Genomic DNA, 16,407 nt, shown 5'->3' on the forward strand with positions numbered 1-16,407 from the left:
AATCTAGCATGGAGTTTTATATCTAGAAATTTTACTTTGGTCGCTGGGATAAGAATGTTTGTTTTAAAAAATAAACTATAAATCTTTAAAAAGTAAACTATATCTTCTAAGGAAAATTCTATTTAAATATACCATTGTGTTCTCATTTTTCAACTAGCCTATCTTTGAGTACATAATATTTATGAAATAAATTTATGCTCCATGCACTTGTGTCAAAGCATCAACATATAAAATCTTATCTAAATATCATATAAAGATACTTTAAATACAAGCGCTTTTCATAGAAATGTCTTTCACAGTCCCTGAAATTCCCATCTAGGCATTGAAAGCAGGATGTAGTTGTCCTGATATTAAGTAAACTGTCCTTTTCAATGAATGAGAACCTGTAAATTTATTAGGTGTAATAATAGAGTAGAAATTGTAATCGGCTTAACTTGGTGTTTAAATCAGAAATGACAAGAAGCTGAATGCTCAGAAAGAGCCTAAGTATAAAAGGCCCTCTTTACCTCAGTTTTTCACCTAATTCATGAATGTAATAATACCTCCCTCTTAGGGTATGGGGTAGATTATAAAGCATAGTTTTAAGGTACTTTACATAGGCTGGCACATTATAAGTTCCTCCATCGTTGCTGGTGATGGTATGGAGATGACAGGTTTTCAGTAGTCAGTGAGAGAGCAGGAATTCCTAATAAGAGAGTTGCCTGAAGGTATAATTTTGGTGAATACAGAATGATTTTTATTTACTCTGATTTAAATTTGGATGTGTAAGTGAGTGGATGTGCTGCTTGGATAACGTGGGACATGTAGGATAGTTGAAGTTGGCGGAGTGGTCCTCTGCCTCTTGGGACATCTGGCTGTTTCCCAGGATGCATCTGGCTGTTTCCCAGGATGATGCTTTTCCTAACCCAGCTTCTAAAATTGGGGGAGAAGAGTAAAGAATCCCCAAAAGAGAAATCATTTAGGTCCAGTTTTTTATACTCATCTTATATGTAGATGTTTTTCAATATGTGAACTTGCCTAATACATTTCTCAGTTTTAGTGAGAAATACCATTTTCTATTTAGCTTACTAAGAATTTAATATTCAGTGTCTCTTATGCAGATATTTAAAATAGTTAAGTATAAAGGTTAAATGTAAAGTGCTTTTTAATTCTTTGGGACTATGAAATGCCTCAGATATATTAAGGCTTCAGTGTTCTTGAAAAAGAAAAAAAATTGAAGACTTATCTTATTAGGTAAGCTACTATCCTCATTTCTATAACACGAGCCTCCCCATACATTTCTCATTTAAAACTTATGCTAAAAAAATTGAGGTGGAAATAAGGAAGCATTTTGACTAAACATTTTATAATACATTTAAGTGACCTATCCCTACCCCTGCCTGACAGCTAGGCCAACCTATCCAGGTTCATACACTGGCATTTTACTCTTTTTCTATATAGCCCAGGCTTTTCTTGCCCTTGCTCATTTAAAAATTACTTCTAAATTCAAAATGATTTTTTTCTTAACATGTGTGTATATACATACACACATATATGTTATACTGTATCTCACGAGTTACTGAGGTGTGTGGGACTGTTTGCCTTTTTGCTAAATGACTCCAAGTTGCTATGCTTTGTAAATTATGCTTTGGTGAATTCCTATTCTCCGTGCTTTAAGCAGCCAGTGAGTAAACTTGCTGCTTTTAATGTGCTGCTCCTAGTAGTATTCTGTATGTCTTTCTCTCCTAGCTTTTATTTGTTGCATTTAATCTGCTGTGGTTCAGGGAAAAAAAGATACTGATAGATTTTTGAATATGTTCCTAAAATTGTAGATTTCTAATTACTACATATAATAGTATGAATGTGATCTCTGGGGATCTCTTATGAATAAAGTACATAAACTATTGTACTTGGAAATAGAACAGTTCTTTTGACTGCTGAGAGACCCTTTGTTTGCTTATCCTTCAGTTCTTAGTTGTGTTCTGAATAACCGAGGCTACTGGTAAGTGACTCCTGGTTAAGTGAGCTACATCAGTCATGCAGTCAGGACAGTCAGTCATTGTGTTTCCCTCACTTGCATGTAATTGTGTACTGGGAGAGACCTCTATCTTTAGGCAGCCATGAAACTCCTGCTTCTTCCTGGGTGCCATTTCAGTGAAATTCCTTTCTCACCTTTACCATTTCTTTTGTCTTCTTGTCTCGAAATTGATTTTATGTCTATGATAGAATAAGAGAATAAAGCTTGGAAGAACTTGTGGAATTATCTTGCCTTCCTAGTTTCCTCTACATAGCTCTCCCCTTAATATACATGTATGTATTTGCATTTTCTCTTGCTACCCTGGAGCTGATAGTAAGTAATCCTACACATCATTCTCTACCTTCCTCTCTACCTTGCCCCCGTCTTTTCCTTATTGTGTATCTCTTAAACCATACTGCTCTCCCCTTACCACACCTCCTTCCATTGCATATTTGCTTCGATTTCTTTCTCAGGTCTTTGGAGTCTTTACCAGTAGCCTGGAATTGGGTGTATTTGTGAGAACTGTACAGATTGGGGGAGAGAGAAGAGCATCCCTTCATCTCATTGGGAAGTTGCTCTCAGAGTAGAAGATTGAGAAGCAGAAAAAGTGTGTTTAAATATATTGAATTGGACCTCTGAAAATATGTTTCCTCTTTGAGAATCAATAAAGATAGTATTTTAATTCTATATAACATGATCTGTATGGAAAAGTGAATTTGGAAAGCCAAGCATCCAAAGAAACTTTTCATAGCAAAGCATGTGTAATATATAATTGGGAGCCTTTTGTTAAGGGATAGCATTTGTTTCCTTATGGAAGGCTTTTAATAAGTAAATTTTTTATATCTTGCACATAGTTATATTTTCCCCCATTCTTTCCATTAGGAATTTCCATTTTTTACCTTGACGGCATTTCCTCCTGGATTTCTTGTGCACGTCGGGGGTGTTGTTAGTGCACGCTCTGTGAAGCTTTTGGATCGTATTCACAATCCTGGTATGTTCCTAAAAAATATGTTTTCAGTCTTTCATCTACTTAAATTGTGTTTATTAAAATTTATTTTTACAATTTTCTTAAGCCAAATCTATATCAAAAAAGATAAAACTGGCACATATTGCTTTAAAATATAGTAATTTTATTAAAAATAAATGGAAATATACTTTAGTTACTTTTTAATACAAATCTTGGCTCATTTTTTTTTGGCCACAGTATCGCTTTGAGGGAATCCTTAAGGAACTTTTTAGTCAACTATTTTCTTTGATCCAAGCAGGTAACAGATTTTACAATTTGATCATTATGGCCATTGACTTAAACACATTTAACTGAAAATATGTTAATTTTCTTCACAAGCAGTATCTTTTTATAGATTGCTTGAGTCAATTGCATTCCAAAAGAATAATTCTTACTCTACAAAAGTGTCGAGTAAGAATTATTTTTGTAATTAATTACAAAATTATTTTTGTAATTAATTACAAAAGTAATTAATTACTTTCGTAGAGTAAGAATTATTCTTTTGGAATGCAATTGTAAGCATTGTGTAGAGTAAAAATTGAAAAAGAAATCTCATGTCTCTAGTTCCTCGGTTGCTGTTGTGTAGTGATTTATTCTATATAAATGAACAAGTATGAATCATAACTCACTTCTTTAATACATAGGACCAAAAGATTTTAGGCATCAAAGTGCTAGTAATTTTAGGGCCTTACATTACTAATGCTTTGGTGATTTTATAGATCTAAAATAAAAATGAGTAGTGGTGAGAATGTGTGGAATGTGTTCCTGCACCCTCTGCCCCCCAGAGAATAGAGCCTAATCATTTGCTTGAGTCACTTATTATTTTGACAACATACTCTTAAGTTGAAATGATATGGTATTGTTATTGGCATATATTACATGTATTTTTGAAAATTTTAAATGTCACTTTCAGTAACCTCTTTCTGAGGCTTATACTGACAGGTATAAAGTAAAATCTTTTAAATTATTGTACATAAAACATTATAGATAATGATTTTGAGGATGTAGGGCATTAGCTCTTTTTTAAATGAAAAAGAATTTTGTCCTTGCCCTGAGATTTGATGTCATTGAGTTAATAATTACAGAGAAACAGAATGGAATTTTTCTAGCCCTTGAACGAAATTTCATGAAAACAGAACTAGTTAGGATTATTTTAACTCTAAAGTTGAACAATACAGCTTCCAAGCATTAGTCTTCTCTTTTTCTTCTTTGGTTTGTTTTTTCCCCCTGTTCCTAACTTTGATCCTAAGATCAATTTAAAATCTTTTCTTCATTGTAGTATTTGTGTATTCTGCAGCAATTAATTGCCAATTTAGAATGATGCCTATTTTATTTGTTGAGACCTTGGAGGTTATGGTTATGCCACATTCCACCTCTTGTGTTTAGGAACTTGAAATGTTGGAAAGTGCACAGTTGTACTGAGTTGAGATGCCTGATGTTGACTGTGACCCAAGGCTAGTTACTGTGCTGCTCTGGACCACTGACTCAGATATTTTGATAGACCGTGTATGAGAACTCCAAGAATGGTTTCAGGAATATATTCAGTTGTTGGTGATGTCTTCTGTTTATGGAAAACATTTTACTTTATTTCTTTGCTTCCATGTACTCTGAGAAGCTGTTGAGTCTAGGAGAACAAGTGAAGGTTATTTACATCAGTTTAAGTAGTAAACTGTTTTAAAATTGCATTAATTTTTACCAAAAAACTGCTGTTTGGGGAGTTTATTTTTCTTGCCAGTTATTTATAACTGTGTAAGAAATGTGAGAAACCAGGCCTAGGGATCCTTATTTTAATTACCAGCTCATCCATTCTCTTCTTCCCCTTTCATAGGCATAATTTTCACCTCACATGTAGAAATCTTCAGTTATTAATGGACTATTTATGAAAAGTTACAAAAGGTTATCAACATATACATAGAAATGTTTTCAGCTACCTATGAGTTATATTTTGCTTTATTTTCAATTAAGTAAAATTGATGATTTATTCTAATTACATTATTTTGACATAAATATCACATTCCTTGGATTGTTTTGTATTTGTATTATGCATTTAAAAGCAACGTTTTCTCAAGAACATCATATTAACCTCCAGGTCCCTCAAGTATTTATGAAAAAATTTTGAATTTGTTGAAAGAAGCAGTGTTAACACAAAACTCTACATTAACATCTTCTGTGGTGAAGATGTGTTAACTTTTTGGCACTGAGTTACTGTGCTGACAGAAACTTACAATGAAGTGAAAGGAGTGTGCTAATATTCAAAGTGCTGTATTTATTTGCATTTCCAAATGAATCGTGCAGCTATTTTTTTTGACGGGTGAATATGGGAAATTTTCATTTCACACAAACATAGGAGGAAAAATTTTTATTTAAAACCATTACCACATGCTAACTATGGATTATTATTTTGGAGTTATTTATTTTAGAATTTCCTCCTTTGTTAAATATAAGCAAACAGGATCGTTATAGGGGAAAGTGGGTTGGTTTTAAAAGTCCAGGTAATTAATTTAATTAAACCTTAGTTAATGTTAGATTATGATAGCATGCTCCTTCTTCCCTTTCTATTTCTACATCTTATTAACTCTGCTGTCTATGTCTTTCCAGTTCCTGTCGAGTGGTGTTGTCAATTGTGTTCTTGTTGTAGTGTTTTTTGTTTTATTTCTACTATTCTGCATCTAAAACTGATCTACTAATTTGCTGTTTTGAACTCAGCCTTTGTCGGAATTATGGGTAACACAAGATCTTACAAACTGCTAGACTGGAATAGTTTCAATTCAGGTATTTTAATGGTCCTTCAGTACTACATATGCTGACAGAAATTATGGCAGCTCAGTGAAGTTTTTAGAAATGTTCCAGATTAAATAGGTTTACTATCAATTCAATCATACAGATATATTCTGCAATACACGTTATAACTCTTGTAATTTCCATTGAGATGCAAAATATAAAGATGAGCTATCTAAAGTGAATTAATCAAAACCACAGCAATACTATAAATTACAAATGGCTTTGTTAGGTTTGTACCTTTCAGAATGATGGCTTTAAATTACAGTTTTGTATCAGGTAAATGATACAGACATTAGCTTTGTAATTAATGAAATATTAATTGTTGTATATAAGTATAAATGACTAGTTTGATAATCTTAAAGTATACTTAAACTTTAATTTTGAATTGGATATATTTAATGTTCTATAAATACTTTAAAAGTCTAACTATTAACATTTTAATTTATAATCCCAGAAGTGTTCCAATTTTGGTAAGTAAGAACATTTTGTAGGATTAACCACTTCATTAGCTTTTTTCCTTTCCCTTTCATGCAAAAATATAATTTTTTAAAGTAATTTTACATATGAATATAGTTTGTACCTTAAACTAAATTAACTTTACAGCTGATGATGTGGTCTAGAGTCAAAGCCAATTATCTTTTTGATAAAGACATTTTCTCTTAATAATATAACTACCTAAATTTTTGTTAAGAAATAAATAATAGAACCATTTTGACTAAGTATCAGAAGTAAGTACTTTGCCTAAAGAATTTTTTCAGGGTCTTTTTTTTTTGTATCAGAAATTATATCTATTTACAGAATAACAGGTACATTAAGAGACTCAACATTTTAGATAATATCCCAAAATCTTTTCAATATTGTAAACTTTTTTTTGTTCTTAGGAGTCCAAGGTATAAGTTCTGATGTAAGTAATGCATGTTTGACTATGAAGTAAATCATGTTCATCTTGCAGATTTACCTAAATTCAGTCTAGTAAACAATCTGAACAGGTCCAACCTTTGCAGATTTAGACTGACATTAACTGGTAAATCTCTAGGGAAATTACCTACTCTCTATTCCTATCCAAGTTTTTGCCAGCATGTTATCTCATTGTTTCAAATTAAAATAATCATGTTTAATGTAATATTAATACTTCATAATTGATTTTCAGTAAGAAGTTAAAAATACCCTGCTGGGTCTATTTAATAAGAATATATCCTTAAAACACAGGCAGATTAGTGTAATGGGAGGAGACAAAGACTAGTAATGTAAGAAAAGGACGTTAAGACAGATAAGTTATTAATAATTTAAGTGATGCCCAAGATGTTTAGTTTGAGATGTATGTTAGATGATAGAACAGTCTTGGAAAGTGGAAAAGACAAAAATTAAATCTTGTACATAATAAAGATTTTGTTCCATGTAAGCAGAGCTACAGAATTTAGCAAGGAGAAACATAGTTGAGGAAGCAGTATATCTTGCCATCATTTAAAAGAACATCAGGTATAAGGGCATGAAAAAAAAAGATGGAAATAAGTTAGAGAATATTGAAAGAGCCTAAGAGATGTTCTTAAAGTAATATGCTCAGGGTTGAGGTACTAGAGTTTTTCTGGTAACAGTTGGTACATTTTTAGATATCAGATTGCTTTTGATATTATTAAGGAAAAACAATTTGGTGATTTTTTAAAAAAATGATATATTTGTTAAATATATTCAAATCACATGTATCTTCTGTAATTAGAGAATGGGTGGCCATTACCATAGAAAATCAAGATTTGCGACAATTTGTTAAAAAAAGTATTGTTGATACAATTTTTGGTAATAATAGAAATTGTTCTTCCTTACTGATTTTCGTAGATTCTCTAATACCATGTATCATATGACGTTGCATCAATTCAACACAGTCTTCCAAGAGAAAAAGAGGAACACTACCACATTTGATATACTTATTAATTAATAAACATTCTTAATTGTGGATATAGGAAAATGTTTTACATCACACAGTAATAAAAGATACAATATATCATATAAGCATTTATTGGAATTTGTCTTCTGCTATGCAATTTATTAGGTAACAGGTATGCAGACATCCTGGATCCCCTTTCACAAAGCTCATATTCTGGGAGGATAGAAAATTTTATAATTGGTTTACTGTGTGGTATGGTGCGATGCAAGACATAGAATTCAGAGGATGGTGTGATTAGCAAGGTAGCAGGGAAGCTGTAGAGGTAATTTTTGTACTCAGTTTTGAAGGCTATATAAGAGATTCTTATTTCAGACATTGTATTTGGAAATATGTTAATATCTATTTATCCTTTGAATGTAGTACTGAAACTTCCAGCATTTGCAAAACAGGATTCCAGCCAGCAAATATCCTTTTGATGAGAATAGTTACTTCATAAATTTAGTAAGTCTTCTGCTACTGAGTACAGAAGATCTTGGTTATTTTAATTTTTTACCCTGTCCACCTTTACTGCTTTACCTTAATTCGTGTTAACTACTACAAGTGATAAAAATGTTTTTCAAAGAGTAGGAAGAGGGGAACTCGAGGTAGGCTTGCTAACAAATTTTGAGAAAGACAAGATGAATCTTGCTGCTGGGAAGAAGAGGATTTAGCATTTGCAAATGTTGGGCATGGGAGTCTAGCAGCAGAGGGCAAAGGAGTAAGCCATGGCATATTTGCTTTAGATCGACTATGGGATGGAGAGTAGATTTAAAGACAGCGCAACTAGAGACAGGCATACTAGTTTATAGCACTAATCCTGACCAGATAGGTAACTTAGGATGTGACGAGAATAGGGGAGCTAGTATTGAGAGAACCCTTCCTCTGAGTCAGGCTCTCCTCTGTGTGCTTCATGGCAGTGGGTCACTTAATTCTTAGAACAGAACTCTGAGGTCGCCTCTGTTTTCATCCTGTCAGAGAGCAAAATGAAGCCCTGTCATTTTCCCAAAGTATGATAAGTTTGGAAAGTGGCCGAGCCACAATTTTAACCTCACTTACTCTGACTTCAGGTCTTACGGGTCTTAACTGTAAATTTACAGAATAATTTGATCATAGAATTCACCCATTAGTAGATGTGGTAAAAAAGCAGGCTTTTGACAATTTTTAGCTGAGAACTAGACAAGCTAGGCTGTGACCAGGATGCTGTTGAGTTCTCTTTGGAAACTCAAATTCTTTGAAAGTGGAGTTGTAAAAATATTTTCAGAGTAAATTTTAGTAATCCTGGGCGTTGTTTCTCAAGTGGCTGTGATTTTTTTTTTCCTGAGTTAAGCACTAAAAATATTTCTTAATACCTCACAATAGTTTTAAAATCAGTGTAGTTGAGGAAAGTGTTATTATTCTTTCTTTGTATACAGTTCATGTCAGTATAGTTTTTTTTTTTTTTTAGGAAGTGATACGAGGAAATAGTAATTATGTAATATGGTTTGTAAAGTACTAGTTTGAAATTTCTAGACTTAAACAATATTTTTAAGAGTGAATGTTAAGTCTTGAGTTAGTAAACAGCTTATTTAAAATTTGATAACTTGTTTCTGAGGCTACTTTAAAATTTTTTTCCCTTAGTGTTTTGCAACAACTTAGATTTTAGGACAATTTTATTTAAACAGTTTCTCAATCTTAGAATAAATAGAGCTTTACCTAGTGATAAGGCAAGCCGTAGATTTAGTATTCTGAATTTAGAAGTTTTACTCTTTTTCTGTCAGTCATCAGTTACAGTTTAGATAACTGCACCTTATTTTGAGGGCAATAGTTAAAACCTAAAAATTTAAGTATAATTGTCACTTTAAAAATACTTAATTTTAGCAAAATATGAATTGGCTGATATGTAAGAAAATACTTATGGGGTATACATATCAGTCTGCTCATTTAAACCGCCCCCCCCACCAATTCCAATTAAAAAATTCTTATTCAGTGGACATTCATTGGAATACCTTCCAATGATGTTGAGGGCTGGGGACGCCATTGTTCAGCCAGCTGACATCTTGATTACACACCCAGTTCAGGCTATTTCTTATGCTACTCTTCTGTGTGTTTGCATGCATGAGTGCATGTAGTTAAATGGAGATAGGCTTTCCTGAACTTGAATTCTCCTGGTGATCTCAGCAATTACTCTTTTTATTATACTTGAGAGGTACTCATGAGTAGTTATGCAAAAAACTAAGACTAATGTAGTTAAACAACTTTTGGTTTTCAGTATTTTAATAAGTTTTCAGAGGTAGAGTTCAAGAACGTGTAAACAGCATGTATGGTATGCAAGTTTTTTCATATGTAGCAGGACTATATAAGTTTCTCTTTGTAATGCAAGTGAATATTCATTACTCATCATTTTTTACTATCTGTAGAAAAAGACCAGACAAGTAATCTATTTCTTAATTGTGAAATTTTACACTTTATAAATCTATATATATATAATGTGACCAAATATTCTTTACATTATAATGTACATTGCATATAATGTAACATGTAAATACAATATATAATTTTCCTTTTAAATAGTGTAACTGGCACCCAGCTACATTATATAAATAAAAAGTGCAATTTCACAATTAAGGAGTAAGTGACTGACTTTTTTTTACAGATAGTAAAGACTCCAGTTTGGTCCAATATAGATTATATCCTGTCCACCATCCCAGGTTGCTTCATCATGGTGTTTGCTCTGAACTTGCAAATTACTTCCTCTCTGTGACACTCTTCTTTCTATTCTGAACTGAATCCCCACCCAGGTTGAGATTGTCTACTCCCCTAAACCCAAAAATCTCCAATTTCTGCTTCATTTGGGAAAATTTATCTTCTTCAAAAGGTTGTTTTCATTTGAAATATTACTTTTAGGTATTTGAAAACATGGCTGTTCGTGCTGTGCATTAACAAAATGGATTCTCATTGTTTTAAAACTTTTATTTGATCCTACCTATACTTTATTTCCTTTTGTTCATTTAAAAATTAGGTTGAATACTGCCCATTCCTTTTTTCCCCCACTCATCCAGATCAAAAGATTCTCTAGGGGTCAGTTATTTCTCTCAGAGCTTTGTAAAAATAGGTAATAATCTTTAGGTAATCAGTGTTTCTTAGAAGTGTCTGTCTGAAACCTCAAAAGGTTTGATTTTCATTAAGGATTGAGTTCATTTCTTCACTTTCTGAGATATAAACTACTTCTGTCACTTTAGGAATCTTTACCACTTTACCTGCATTTCAGAAACAAGAAAAATGCTAAAAAGATGGCAAGATATCAAGCTATGGCCATGATCTAGAAAAGGAATAGTAGTAAAATGGATTGTGATGTCAACCCAAGTGTGCAGACTTTACCCCTAAGAAATATCAGAGAGGTACTTGTATAGCTATCAGTTCATGCTTATAACTAGGAAGATTTATTCAAAGATTTGTGATATTATCTATGAAGAGTTCTGACCCATAAAAAAAAAATAAATAGTATAGATATAATGTGTGTAGTGATGAAATTTTTATTATCTCCTAAATAAGATTTTTTTAAAATAATTATAAATAATTCTATATATTATTGGAAGGTGCATGGTATTTGAGGTGAAGATTTTTTTTTTGATATCTCTGAAATGTTTATTAATTGTGACCTTCACATCTCAGCTGTATATAAATGACTAAATTGTGCCCACTTTCATGGATGGCCAGGATTAGTGCCAAACATTTTGAACTAGACTCTTTATTTTGCCTTTGAGATAAGTTTGGTAGTTCCTCATTCTCTTTTTGTAGAACAAATAACCAAATTTACTAGGTTATTTCCTATAAGGATGTAGTTGGCCTTAAATTCCATTATAGGGATTAAATACTGTGCTATTTTTGAATTTTCAGTTGTATTAAATTAGGCTGAATCATAATTACTACTTGAATATTCTCTGACTCATCTCTTGCATAAGTATAATGCTGACTTTAAAGATAATTTTTCTTAAACATTAAATAATTGATTAATCTTTATTTTAAACAGCCCCTAAATTTAATAGCCAAAAAATTCATCTTTTGGCTTCTGGCTTACAGTTGTAGATGATTGTTAATCCAATTACTAGTTTGTGACTAACTGCTCCCTACTGTATGCTTGCCTTGCTTTCACCTAGAATCCAGGGCCATTACTTTCTGTAACCATTTCAGTGAGCTGCCATAGTTTTCAGTCTGTACTGTCACTTGATCCAAGCATGCGCCACGATACCCACTGTTTCTGGCTCCTGTCTGCTGAATCTGCTTTGCAAAATCCTTTGTTCTTTGAGCTTTTGCTTCAGCCAAAAACCAAATTTAAGAAATTCTTTGGAGTGTGGACATATGCCATTTGCTTCCTTAGCTCCCATGTTACGTAGCTCTTTATCTTTGATTCAACTTGTAAATACTTTAAGTCCAACAACGGCATCCCATGTGCAACTGTGTGGCTCATTGTCAAAATAAAGGCTGCTTGTGAACTTGTCAGAAGAATATGAATGCTCCACTTGCGCTGCATTCAGCTTTTTGTTTTTATGTTTTTTTTAAATCAGCCACTTATTCTTTCATAGTGTTTGGTTTAATTATCTGATTTTATGTGTTACATCAAGGTAAGTTTGACATAAATAAACTTTGTATTTTATGTGGTTACATGTATTTCATAGTAATTATTATTACATACTTTCCCATTTAGACATGCTGGCCATTTGTAAATATATTTTGAGCTAAAAATAAGTAGCTTCCTTCATTTTTCATTAATTTATAAAACAGTATAATGGATTACTTTCTGTGAATTTTATTTTTTAAAAAGAAAAGTATCATGTAATACTTGTGGCACAGATGTAGGAAAGCCTAATGTGAGAAGATCTATTTTTATAAAAATGTAGCATACAACTACTTGTGTTAGCAAATAGTACTTTAAACCCAGAATGGTTTAAAAAGCAAGTAACAGGTTTCTAGTGCTTTTAAGAAAGTTAGACTTTGAATTTTATTCCTTTTTTTTCCTTCTGGAAAATAATTATTTTCTAAACTGAGAATTTTTAATTATTATTTGTAATGTTTATTTTTGAAGACTCCTAAATAGTTTGATAGGTTAGAGCAACTACTTTACTAGTAGTTTTTTCTTATGATCTACAAAGTCACTTTAGGGAATGGATTTGAAAGTGTATTTGTGCTGTTAATGTATATATTTGAATGAGGGATATGCAGAAATTTTTTAACACTTAGTGTGTTTGCAGAACAGGGCCACCAAATTGTCTCTCACATTTCTTAATTCATAAGATTGACTGCTAACACTGTGTTGTAGTCTTTCTATTTCTTTTCCTTCATTTTTATCTCATACTTTGATCTTTTCCTCAGTTTCCTGGAGTCTGCATTTCTTTCTTTTCTTCTGAAAGAAGGCTTTAGGGTAGCTCTCTCTTGGATCCAAAAATGTAATTCAAGAAATGGCTGGCATCATTTGTAGTTCTGACTTTTATCTCCTCATTTCTCCCTTTTTTCCTCCCTGTGGAGGAAACAAAATAGCACCATAGGAATATGAGCTATATCAGCCCCTTTAACCTTTCCTTACTTTGCTGTCTTCATATTTTACTAGTGAGTATAATACTACTTATTTTACTTATTTTGAAAAGCATTTTGAAAACTGGATATATGCTGCAATTCAAAAATAGAAAGTTTTTGGATTGTTTGATTTCTAATTTTAAGAGTGCTTTTTAGGTGGAAAATTTACAATAGGCGCTTAGCATCCTATTTAGAGTTGATTTAAACTTTGTCTATTTCAAAAATTGTCTCCAGTGGAATTGGCATAAAAAGAAACAAATTAAGATATGCTGATTATAGACTTTCTGTTTTTATCATCTTTGCACATAAAATGTTACTGTAATTTGCAGCTGTTATTCACCATTAGTTTGCAGCTCAACGCAAGTGATCAGGAAGTATGTGTGACAGATGTTCCACTTATAATGCTCCATTATAAGCAATATTGGGCTCCCCTTTGGTAATAAGATACTATTCTGTGGTTGTAAGGCATTTTCTTAATTATGGAGTTTATAGTATTCCATCTGAAATTTTTCCTTATATAATGACATAATTTGATTTCTTCAATGTATTTGTTTCCTTTATTTAAACTGCCTAGTACCTTTATTTCTTGCCTCTCTTTTAGAACCCACATCTTGTGGACTGGTGACTATAGATGGCATTCTCTCTTTAACACAGTATAATCTTTGTCTTGGAGATAATCCAGAGTCTAGTGGGTTGTAAAATAGAGACCATGAAATGAAATCTGAATTTAAATGAAATTTATGGATATGAGTGAACATAAGGTGTTCACTCACTGAGGTGACACATAGGATCTTCTCTCAGTTTAAGATTAGGATCTGGGAACTCTGGGTCTCCATTTTAAGTTGTAGCCAATAAAATACATTCCTATAGATGCCCCTTAAAGTAATAATGCAAACAAGACTAGATTGTTTTCTAGCAATCAAGTTTAAAGTGTTAAATTTTGTGAGAAGTAGCATTAAATAAAATGTCAATAAGATTTTTGAGAAATAACATTTTAAAGATTAAAGTTTTAAAATCTGTGTGGGACACTATTTTGTCTTCCAGAGTACATTTATTTTAAACATTTCTTGTTATATAGACAATATGTGTTGAGTAGTGAACTGATTTAAAATTTATTTTTCAGATGAACCAGAAACTCGCGATGCATGGTGGGCAGAAATCAGACAAGAAATAAAATCACATGCTAAAGCATTAGGCTGTCATGCTGTAGTGGGCTACAGTGAATCAACTAGCATCTGGTAAATGATAATAATGACTTGATTTTCTAGATGCTGTAACTTACAGATTGCCATCTGAAAGGGGGAAAACTTTCTGCAGAAATGGAGAAAAACGGCATAGTGGAGTGCTCCAGGAAGAGGGGGCTTTGGAGTTTGTTAGGCCCAAGTTCATGTGCCACTTTTGCACTTAATTGTTCTGCAACTTTGGGAAGGTTACTCTACTCTTCTGAGTTTCCATTTATACATTGAAATTGAGATCATACCACCTATCAGTTAAGGTTATTGAAGGATTAAAATAAGAATGTAATTCTGCCACATAGCAAGTAGTAACCGTAGGCCCACTCTACTCCAGTTTATGACTCTTCTCATTCCACTGGGGTCTTTGGAATGCTTGATCTGCATTGTAAATTAACTCTCATATGTCTTTTAAGTTCATCCCTAAACTCATTTTGCTTTTTACTAACTGTAACTTAACTTTCTCCTGCCAACAAATTATGTTACTAACTCTGCCATGTTAAGGAAGCACTTGTATTCTCTTAGCTTTTATCCATGCCTTTAAAGTCCATGCCATTCCACAGATCAGACTTATCTTCCTCCAAAACAGTCTCTTGCCTTCCTTACTTAGCTCTCTGTGATCTCCTGCAGTCTTTGTTGGTTGTCTTTGTTCTGACAGCCTGACATTGAACTTTTTCATCCTCAAGGCCTATATTCTTACTTGACTTCAACCATACTTCAGACCTAAATATTATTTGTAACTACCTTGTTTAAAATTTCAAACTATGAAATTTCACTCTTGAATCACAACTTAATAATTTTTCTACCATTACATTTATTCTTGTACCTACTTTGATCCTTCTCTTAACTAAGAGTTTTTCCTTTCCTCACTCTGGTTCTGACTTGCTCTCTGCTATCCTTTAACCCAACTATCAGCTCTTCCAAAAGTGTGTAATAGGTATCATCTAGAAACTCTTTGACCTTCTGCTTTCTTGTTTTCCCACCTTCTACTCTTGGATAATTTTTACAGCCAACTAGTATGTGTATAATTCTCTTGTGCTTCTGGCAAGATCATTGTTTGAGAAAAATGATTATAGAAATGTTAACATTACAGACCATGCTACTTCATCTTCCGAGAGTCCTTTCTTTTCCTTTGTGCACGGTGTATTAAACACTTGAATTGTTCTAGTCCCATGGTAAGCTGGTCTACTCTTGTTAAACTGCTTTCTTATGCTTATCCTGTCTTACTTCCCTAGCAGTCTTGCCTTATTTTTGGATTTAGAGTTGTACACTTTCATATCTAGTGACAGAATTTTATTTTTTCTCTTTTTATTAATCAATTGATTATTTTTTCTTTCATAGTCCTCATAGTTCTCCCACCATCATATCACCCATGAAACACCGCCATATTCCCTTGTGTGCTTCTCTCCTGTTTTGAGCCCTCTTCTCCCTCTGCTGCTATATGCCTCAGATCTGTGGTCAGCTTGTAACACTGTTTTAAAAGACAGTTGTCTCTCTGAGGGGAGAAACCAATTAATGTATAAAAATGAACAATGATGCAAGAAAATTAAAAAAAAAATAAATTAAATTTAAAAATAAATAAAAGACAATCCTTACCATCAAATTCACATTCACTGGAGAGTTAGGAAATATATAGCAATGTCCCAGATGCTTTGGGGAGTCCCACAGGATTGGAAATTGGAAGTAGGATTGGAAGAAAGTATCAGTGAAATAGCTGATGCTTGAATTGAATCTTGGTGCACGAGTGTGAATTATTTAAAATAAGAGTGAATGCATAGGGAGAAGGCTCAGTAAGGCTCAGTTTTTAAAGAAGAACTTGTGAAAGAGGCCAGAGGTGAGATTCACTGTGCCTGGAGGTAGGTCACATTTTTGTCAGGCATTTATAGAAATGAGTCCTATTAATTTACTTAGAAGTTTTAAT

The 16,407-nt window shown here is 32.8% G+C and overlaps 1 protein-coding gene across 7 annotated transcripts in view; it reads left to right on the forward strand.

Annotated features, from left to right (window-relative positions):
• The window catches only part of C2CD5 (C2 calcium dependent domain containing 5), an 86,983-nt gene that overhangs the window by 37,051 nt on the left and 33,525 nt on the right, over positions 1-16,407 (forward strand). For all 7 annotated transcript variants that reach the window (XR_005125790.1, XR_005125791.1, XM_037514232.2 and 4 more), the window contains 2 exons: positions 2,879-2,987; positions 14,378-14,492. Coding sequence is in view for 5 of the 7 variants with exons in the window: in XM_037514232.2 (XP_037370129.1) it covers positions 2,879-2,987; positions 14,378-14,492 (224 nt within the window). In the remaining 2 variants the exon portion in view is untranslated. The remainder of the gene's footprint in view (positions 1-2,878; positions 2,988-14,377; positions 14,493-16,407) is intronic.

The sequence above is a fragment of the Talpa occidentalis genome, unplaced genomic scaffold, assembly GCF_014898055.3.
Source record: "Talpa occidentalis isolate TD23 unplaced genomic scaffold, MPIMG_talOcc4v2.1 talOcc4.16, whole genome shotgun sequence".
Classification (NCBI taxonomy): Eukaryota; Metazoa; Chordata; class Mammalia; order Eulipotyphla; family Talpidae; genus Talpa; species Talpa occidentalis.